Genomic DNA, 9,714 nt, shown 5'->3' with positions numbered 1-9,714 from the left:
GGAACGGGCTGCCCAGGGCAGTGGGCACGGCCCCGAGTGCCGGAGTTCAGGGAGCGTTTGGGCAGCGCTGTCAGACACCGGGTTTGGATTTGGGGTGGTCCTGTGCCAAGACAGGAGTTGGATTTGATGATCCTTGTGGGTCTCCTACAACTTCTGTGGTTCTGTGATTTGTTCTTACAGTTTGTTCTGTTGGGTTGCTTTGGGATATGCTATGAGCAGGGTGAGGAATGACTCAAACTGATCATCTGAATTGTAGATTTATTTTTTAATGTAAATCATCTGTAAAACCATGTATGAGTTAACTTTCCATCTGTGCCCTTCGACCCTTTGCTGCGTGTGTATGTATTTTAGAGATTTATATATATATATATATAAAAGTCGATGTATATATATTATCAACACAAGTACATATCTATCTCTAGGACTTGATCACAAGAGTTCTTGTACCTCTGCTCATGATAGCCTTCCTCACACCACTTCCTTTGCACCGATACACTTCCTTCACACCCGCTTCTGTAAATGCCCAGTCAGGCTCAATGGGGAATTAAACAGCTTACTGCTGTTTGAGCCCCCTGGAAGGGGGGCAGGAACTCTGCAGCACATTAGCTAAAATGCAGCTTGGTTGTATTCTTAGGTTCCTCGTCCAAATTATCATCTATTTTTTTTAAGACTTGTGCTTGTGCTCTGTTAGGTGGAGTTCTTAGGCCACTTGTTTTGTCTTGTTCGCTCATTAAGTAACTTACCCTGTGTGTCACCTGGAGAAAAGTAACATTTATTACACTTTTGATGCCTGCCTTCAAGAATATCAACCAAGCACAGCAACAGTTGTGCAGTCTGTTTTTAATGGAATGGTAGACATTTGTATGTGCATAAAATGAACTCTGTCATGTTATATACTTCTTCTGGATTGCTATTCAATCTTGCTTTATTCTTTTTTTTTTTTTTCTTTAGGGATTTGTTCCTGGTTTGTTTGGAACTTCACATGGAGCACTTCAGTTCATGGCATATGAGGATTTGAAACAGAGATACAACAAATACAGAAACAGAGTGTCAGATACAAAATTGGTAAAATTATTAATAATAAAAATATGTCGTGGCATGGGAACAGGTAGAGATTTATTCCATTCAGTTAGATCATAGAACAGTCAAGTTCATAAAGTATTGATATATTAATTGAAATGTGGAATATATGAAAATAATGATTTGTCAATTTTGGAACAAGCGACTGGTTAGTTCTGTATTTCTCTAGAGAAATCACCTTATTTTGGCAAGCGTTCTAGAGAATTTTGAGGAGAAGAATGGGTTTTGGAAAACAGTGGAATCGTAGGTAGTCTTTTTAAACAGTTGCCCTACTATGTAGGACTACATAGGAGCAAACTGAGTGAAGATACTGCTGCTTTTGGAACACCTGACACACTTTTCTAGAAGTGTTTTGCTTGATAGGAGTGAGAAGGCAAAACATATATTTTACAATTGGTTACCTGAAGCACTCTAGACAGTAAATATTGTCAATTTCTTAAAGAAGTTTGTTGTAAAGGGGAAAAAGTATTGTTTAGTTAATATACTTAAAAATCAAAGAAGATTTTGGAAAATTGTCTATTTTAAGCCATGGTTAAGGTAAGCTTGTTCATTTTTGTTGGTTTTAGAACACTGCAGAATACATAATGATGGCAGCTGTATCCAAAATATTTGCTGTAACAGCAACGTATCCCTATCAAGTTGTACGGGCTCGTCTTCAAGATCAGCATAATAGATACTCTGGTGTGTTAGATGTGATCCGCAGGACATGGAGGTAGGCATACAGAATTATAAGTTTGTCTGGAAAAGTGAGCCTTGCAGAATCACCATGTTTACTGCCTTCCATGCTGAATAGCTATCTGTATGAAGCCATTATGTGGAATATGCTACTAATAGCTATTATCTAAAACTGAAGAGGTATTTGATGGTCAGTGCTGGCTTGCAGGGTTCTGTTTTTTGATCTGCCTCTTCATCATCTTCCCCAACAAATTTTGCTTACGGAGTAGCAAGGTTAAAAAACCAACATTGAGTTGGCTGCTTTGTGGTTTGTAAAGTAGTTAAGTCTCATTAACTCATTATGAAATCAACAAACGCGGCCTAGGTCACCAAGGAGAGCAGTACCTTGCATACCCAAGCATTTTCCACGATCTCCTTTGACTGCTCATCATTCTGGATGTACCAGAGCTCTGCGAAACTGGAAAAAAGTGAACTGAAATGAGAAATCTTTGAAACACTCTAATACCCCTAACAATGAATACTGTGGTTCAAACTGGGAGAAGTTGGATTCTCATGTATTGGCCAGTGGATTCAAAATGCTGGAGGGGGTGCTTTAGTTCTCTAAAAATGAGTGCTGACTTCAGCAGCTGACTTAACTTCGTTGTGTTCTCCCTCAGCTCCCTTGCTGTTAAATGACTCAAAACCATAACGCCCTTCAGTCCTGTTGGCTTCACTGAATTTAAATCTGCAAATGTTTTTTGGAACTGCAGAAATTTAAAGTTATTTCAACCATTTCTTGTGGTATGAAGAAAGATAGTATAGCATCCTATTTAAAGAATTCATTTAAAAAAAAGACAAAACAACAGCAGAATCACCAGCCAAACCATAAGCTGAACAACTCATCTACAGAATATTACTGTATGTTCAGAAAAGAAAGTGAGATTTGATATAATGACCCTTTAAGCACTTCAGTAAGAAACTGTTCTGAAATGATTATTCTTACCCTGAAGTACGTCTCCTTCAGTGAGAGAGAGCGAGAGAAAAACACCAAGCTTTGTTTTATGTCTGATTTTTATTTAAAATATATTAAAGTAAATGCTTTTCTCTGTCTTTAAAGGAAAGAAGGAATTCATGGATTTTACAAAGGAATTGTCCCCAATGTGATCAGAGTGACTCCTGCGTGCTGCATTACCTTTGTAGTTTATGAAAATGTGTCAGGTTTTCTACTTGGTTTTAGAAAAGAAAATAACTAAAGTTAAAAGTTTCTATTCATAAAAAATATATCAATATATCTTTATTTTTTTATATTTATGATCTGGAAGATAGTTACTTCAGCAGCCTATTTTGATGCTGTGAATTGGTCTGGTATTTCGAGGAAAGAATTCTGAGGTAGCGAAACCCTGCCTACATCTCTTCTGCTGAGGGTGCCTGTGTTGCTGCATTCCTCTCCCTCTGAATCAGCAGCGTCTGCTCAAAACAGATGTCTGCAACTGTGAAGACATTGTGACTGGGTGAAGGCAGCTGTGCAGCATTTCAGCTCATCCTGGCCTGCCTGGAATAATGGACTAATCTGCTGAATAATGGACAGGTCTCAAGATATAAATTGGTCAATTGTGCTACAGAAAACTTCATATAAAAGCAATTCCTGTGTCTGAACTTTTTTAAGTCTTTATCTGAGTCTCATAAAGAAAATATGCATGTAACTGCTTACAACAGTGTCCTCAGAATCCATTTCTGTTACTTGTAAGATCGGTCATCCGACACAAAAAATGCAGCCTCAGTGGGGTGCAATTTGGAAACGCAGACTGTTCTGTAAAATGGTCAGCTGTCCATTCCTGGTTTTCAGTAATTGCAAATTGAAATCCACTTCTTGTTTCATACCAAGACAGGCTTGCAGTGTGGTTTTTGGCTTGTTTTTAACACCAGACCAAAGTCTGTTGTGCACATTGTTGGCAACTTAGTTCATTTGATTTCTCACCACCCCACCCTCCTCAGCCACGGCTCCATGACTGGTACATCTGACTAAATATTGCTTATTTGAAAGAAGGCTTACTTTAAAAAAAAAATAACGATCCAAGTAATTCATTAGTGATGCAGTTTTAAAGCAACTTTGTTAAAGACTGGTCTTTGAAAAAAAAAAAATCCATAGGTTTTCTAAAAACTTTGTGCACAAGGCTTTCTTAAAAAAACAATGACTTTTGATTTAGTCTCAGAAGTGATTAAGACTATTGCTAATACAACAGTAAGCTGAATTACAGTATCTTTCAGTATGGTTGAATAATAATGTTTATTTTTATTCCAATAATTGCTGACAGAGAGGTGTTTTTTGGAGACTTGGGTTTATCTGTTGTAGTTCATCATTGAGGAAATAATTTACTGAGCATAACATTTGCTTTCTACAGTCAGTATGAAGGAGTATCAGATATTATCAACTGAGAAGGAAAGAAGCTAGCAAATATTTTCAACAGGTGAGGGGGAATAATGAGTTTTATATGAAGCAGAGAACATTATCATCTAGCTAAACATTTCAATAACCACTTAGAGAAGTTATTTTACAGAAGGCTAACCCAGAGCAGAAATAAGGCTATTTATTATATATATTTTTTTTTTTAATTAAAAAGAGTTGGTTTTACTCCAGTTAAATTTGAAAGTCTCCAAACCTGCTCGGTATTTTGAATCTCAGTTCAGCAATCTGGTTGCTTGTTTCTGTTGATACCATTGCCGTGCTTTGGGTGTGCTTTTTTTTTTCTTTTTTTTTAGTAATACACCTTCTCCTCCCCAGTTCCATCCTCTCTGCTGTTACAGTTGATAATATATTGTTACCTCATCTGAAAAAGCATGACTGGTCTTTTTTTTTTTTTTTTTAATTTAAAGCTTCCATTGACATTTAGATGAAAATCAAAATTTACCAAAAATTTACTGTGTAAATTAACAGTCTTAATAGCTACTACTTTCTTTTGCCTTTGGAAAGCTTTTACATGGTTTCTGTGTTTTCTATTATGCAGGGTCCAAAATATATAGTGAATAAACCATAAAAAAAGTAATAAAAGAAGTCATGCACTTACTTCCCTGGAATAGTGTGTTCCAGACCTAAACAGGACTTGAGATCCAGGATAAGCATAAAGACAGGTCACTAAGACATACACAATTGGCTACTGTCTGCTGACTAACATACAGTAAATTCACAATATGGCTTAGCTTATAGTGTCTGTGTTCAGATACCTTGAAAACTATCTTCCCAACCAATGAAACAGTGACAGTTTTTCAGAGACAAAGAGCAGCTGTGCAAGGTGCTGGCCTGCAGTAGCATCGCACGTACCACACGTAAGCTCACGCTGACGAAAACCTGAATGCTCTCTTACCTGCAGGTGTGTTCCTCTAGCATTTTAAAGGTGCAGATGAACTAGCAATTTAAGACATGGCTGGGGAAAGTTTTATAACCTGTTCAGAAGAAAAGCTAGGATTTAGTATCAAGCAGCTAAAATAAATTCATCTCTCAAGATTTAATGCTTTTCCATTTAGTTTCTGGACAAGGTATATTTCTGCATGTTATACATGCTTTTTGTTTTTCTATTGCATTTATGTGAAATTGATTTTGTAATGTAAACACGATTATATTTTCCCTTTAGAATCTGCACTTTTTTATGATTTGAGTATATCACTTATTGTGTGCACTAACTCCAAGACACACCATGGTCAGTGCTGCCACTCCTCATTTCTCCTCCCCTTTGCAGTCACATATCTGCAACATCATTCTTTCAGCTGAGCAGTCTGCTTTAGGAAAGCCAAGGCATTTCAGCCTACCTTACTTCTGTTTCTTCCAAACCACTTTACATATCCAGCTTTCACACCAAAGTGATTGTGCATATCTGACAGGCTAAACTCAGGACAACTATTTGCTGGGGAAATGAAACCTGAGTTTTGGAACTGTAAAAATACTCATTTTTTTGCATAGATGATTAATAGATGTTTGCACTGAAATCTAGTCTCTCAAGTGCAGGAGGGAAGTAAAGCTTGGATAATCTGGTTTTACTTAGTTGTTCAGACAATATTTAACACTTACCAATCGTCACCAAGGTGCCAGTTAAGTCATAGGAGGTTACTGGGAGACATAAGACTTTAATAGCAGAGTATCCATTTCCACATTCTTTCACAGGAGCAGATGTTACGGGTATACATTTCACAAACTAGCGCCAAGACCTGTACTTATGTACAACTCTGAAGTCTTCTAAAACAAGTGTGTACCATAGTACCGTGTCAAATACCTTAAAGTTTGCTGACAATAAAATACCTTGGATGTTATTTTTATGGAAAAGGTCTTCTTTATTTGATACAAAAAATTACACTTAACTCTTAAAAATGGTGGTGGTATATTTTCATATATCAAAAAGGGATATGAAACGTTAATGAAGTTGGTTCTTATATTCTAAAATGATTATTCTTAAAAGCCTCTGCAATGTGCAAAAAAAAGGTTAGACAAACACTACAGGTGCAGAGTTCGCTGCCTTTTAGACAAAAATCTGCATCCAACTCTAAATAACTTTTGTAGAAAATTGTACAAAATAAAAATAGGGATTATAAAAAAGGAGGGAGACTTATTTCGGCAGTTCTTCAATGATGATACGGGAGACTGAATTCCATCCAGTAGAAGCATCTCCCCTGGGGTAGTCGGAGCAAGTCCCAACCCAAATGGCAATGTCCACCAAGCCGGCGTTGATCCCTTCACACAGACCTTCCACTGGTGAGACACAGATGCCACGTCACCACGGCAGACACAAACACTTTTGGACACAAGTACTTCACAAAAGTTCATTGCAAGCTCGTGCTACATAATAACATTTTTTGGAGAAAGAAAAATCTAAAAAATTAGATTTCATGAAGTCATTATACATTATGGGGAGTAAAAGGGCTTTTTGCAGCTGGACACTTGCTTCACAATTCCTTAGCTATGTTCTGAGAGCAAAATACAGCTTAAACCACTGATGTGATGGGGGAAAGTATTCATAACCATAAGCCTGCTAAAGTAACGCAACACTTGGTTTTATAAATACTTCTCAGAGCATAAGTATCAACCAGCAGAAACTATCAGCATTTCTAAAGTGCCAGACATAAGCACCATGAAAAATAAGACAGTATAAAAGTACTGATTAATAAATAATTCTAATACTGTTAATCTTTATAGTCAGTTGTGACAAGCAGATTAAGAGAAGCTGGTGCTAACTGGCCACTCTTCTGCCTTTTCTTGGCATCCTTTGGCTTCCTACAGCAGACATGCACTGTGCGTTCAGTACCTGGGTCTGCTACCAGCCTCTCACCCATTCTATTCATGCATTGTTGGCACACGTACCTGAGGAGGTTCGGTGTATGTTGATAGTAGAATTCAGCTCTGGACTGCCTTGATCTAAATATATTATGGCTTCGATGGGAAGCGGCCCGGCGCATTCTGCTCCATTGAAAGTGAAGTACCAGCGCTGACAACAGGCACTTCGGCACTTCAGTCGGAGCGATCCACTGAAAAGGACTCTGAGAGCACTGTTGGAGCGCATCTTTGTGAACGTACATTCCTAGAAGGGACAAAAACATTTTGGTAGCAAACTCTGACTTTGAACCTACTCCCTAGAATCGCTTTCAAAATGTTTTAGTTCCTTCTCTCTGTGGGGAAAAAAAAAAAAAGTCTGAAAAATACTCTGTGATGCAAATATGCAAATCAGAAATTGCACCTCATAGCTGATAATGGAGAAGGGGGATCATGAGAATTCTTAATTTTATTTGGGTAATACCTGTAGTTACGTTGGTAACTGTGTCACCTTCTGGGGGCTTAGGTAAGGAGATATGAGCTGTCTGAAAGCTGCGCTCAAGTTCTTGTATGAGTGGACAGTACAGTTTCTGTCTGTGATACCACAACCCCTGGACTTCATAATGCTCACAAGATTTGTCTTGGTTAAAAAAACAAAAAAGGACTAAAGGAACTACTTAAACCCAGATTAAAACTTTAAAGTAAAGAAATAGTTTCAGGTTTTAAGAGGGTGCTAGTCTGTCTTCAGAATGCTGAATCTCCCTTATGACTGCAGAGGTGAAACCTTCTCCCCGCCCCCCCCCCGGACAGACGGAGGTGCTTGATAGGGCTGCTTTCAGCCCTGCGGTCACAGACCTAACCCTACTCAGACACCACAGCCCCATCATTCTTTCGGAATGCTACTACAGAAACTGACAAGTGGGCACATCGCTGCTGAACACAGCTGAGATGGACCTGAAGCAAAGAACCTGAGGAGTTCACCCTCACATTTCAAAAAAGGCTGCAACAGGAAACATACCAGGAGCTGTACGGCATTTATGTTACCCTGCCACAATTTCAGATCTTAAAGCTTCCGCGGTATTGCTGGAGCCAGCTTACCGCTATTTTCCCCAGGTCTATGCCGTAGTTCAGCGCACTCCACGAGCACTGCTTGAAGTTGGGCGTCCAGGACTCCTCAATGCTCTCCCGCATGCACTCACCCTTTTCTCCTTTGGGCCCGTCCCGCCCCGGGATTCCCGGTGTCCCCGGGATCCCGTTGGTTCCAGGGCTCCCGTCCCGCCCGGGGACGCCGCTGGGGCCCTGCAGGCAGACGCCGTTGTACTGAAAGAGAGGGCAGAGCTTGCTGAGCAGACAAGCAAAACGCAAACAACAAAAGTACAAAAGAAACCCTGCTGTGATAGAATCATAGAATATCCCAAGAGTAGGCAGGGACCCAGAGGGATCACTGAGTTCAACTCCCAGCTCCTCACAGGACCACCCCAAATCCAAACCCAGTGTCTGAGAGCGCTGCCCAAACGCTCCCTGAACTCCGGCACTCGGGGCCATGCCCACTGCCCTGGGCAGCCCGTTCCGTGCCCACCGCCCTCTGGTGCAGACCCTGTCCCTGACCCCCACCCGCCCCTCCCCTGACGCAGCTCCATGCCGTTCCCTCGGGCCCTGGCGCTGTCACACAGAGCAGAGCTCAGCGCTGCCCCTCCGCTCCCTGTGAGGAGCTGCAGCCGCCATCGGGCCTCCCCTCAGCTTCTCTGCTCTGGGCTGCACAAACACAGCGGCCTCAGTGCTCCTCGTACATCTCGCCCTCCAGACCCATCCCATGTCTGTAGCCTCCTTTGGACACTCTGATAGTTTTGTCAGTGCAGGCGGTGCCCAAACCTGCACACAGTGCTCAAGGTGAGGCCGCAGAGAGCAGAGTAGGAACAGCTAATGGCTTACTTCCAGATGATTGAGAAAATAGTTCCAGTAGAGGAAACAGACCGGCAAGAAATGGTGCTATGCTGGCCCTGATTCCCATCCATCTCTTTCCCCCCATTCCAAAAGCAGTGCTCAAGTCACTGCCCGGCCCCGCACTGACAGCTTTCCCCGTGGCTCTCTGGGAACCTCCTTACTTAGGGGCTGTTGATTTTGTCCTGCACTTAGGTGCAAGACCAGCATGGCCACTGAAGGCCTGGCAGCAGCACAATAACACAATTTGACAAGGCAAATTCTCAGCTACTTTTCAACACAGCACCACCACTTGCTGTGCATTTTCACCTGCAGTGAACAAGAGCCTGCATGCTGTGCTTGTAAACACCTGCACCAGCAGAGGTGACCCACTGCAACACATCACCCACCACCTCACCATGCTCACATCCACCGCTTGGTCCCCAGAAACATTCAGCAAATGCCACTGAGTGCTCTTTTTCCACATGGAGGAAATGGAGGAACTCAGTGGCACACCGTTGCTTCATACACACTTTCATGTCAGACACCATTCTGTCAGACTGCCCTCTGCCATCTGTCACACAGCAGTAACACATAACGGGATACTGACAGGAAGGTTTAGCCTCTACTGCCATAGCACAACATCCACCTCCGACGCCGTGGAGGCATTACTTGCGGATCAAAACGCCGCCAATGCATTCCCTCATCCCACAGCACGGTCTGGCCGCGTCGCCCCAGCCTCCCTACGCGCATCTGCCCGCAGC

General features: G+C 41.4%; 2 protein-coding genes across 2 annotated transcripts in view; one reads left to right on the top strand and one right to left on the bottom strand.

Moving 5' to 3' along the window:
• Positions 1-6,036, top strand: part of SLC25A32 (solute carrier family 25 member 32) — a 16,511-nt gene extending 10,475 nt beyond the window's left edge. The window contains exons 5-7 of the mRNA XM_010709203.3: positions 952-1,065; positions 1,647-1,792; positions 2,852-6,036. Coding sequence (XP_010707505.2) covers positions 952-1,065; positions 1,647-1,792; positions 2,852-2,987 — 396 coding nt within the window. The 3' untranslated portion in view covers positions 2,988-6,036. The remainder of the gene's footprint in view (positions 1-951; positions 1,066-1,646; positions 1,793-2,851) is intronic.
• Positions 6,034-8,592, bottom strand: CTHRC1 (collagen triple helix repeat containing 1). Its single transcript, XM_031552902.1, has 3 exons — positions 8,129-8,592; positions 7,082-7,298; positions 6,034-6,472 (listed from the first exon to the last, which is right to left on the bottom strand). Exons 1-3 carry the CDS (start codon positions 8,573-8,575, stop codon positions 6,330-6,332), a joined length of 807 nt encoding a protein of 268 aa, XP_031408762.1. The 5' UTR covers positions 8,576-8,592; the 3' UTR covers positions 6,034-6,329.
• Between the last annotated feature and the right edge of the window lie 1,122 nt (positions 8,593-9,714).

The sequence above is a fragment of the Meleagris gallopavo genome, chromosome 3 (genome assembly GCF_000146605.3).
Source record: "Meleagris gallopavo isolate NT-WF06-2002-E0010 breed Aviagen turkey brand Nicholas breeding stock chromosome 3, Turkey_5.1, whole genome shotgun sequence".
Lineage (NCBI taxonomy): Eukaryota > Metazoa > Chordata > Aves > Galliformes > Phasianidae > Meleagris > Meleagris gallopavo.
Note: the sequence above shows the minus strand (reverse complement) of the source record. Positions and strands in the feature narration are given on the sequence as shown.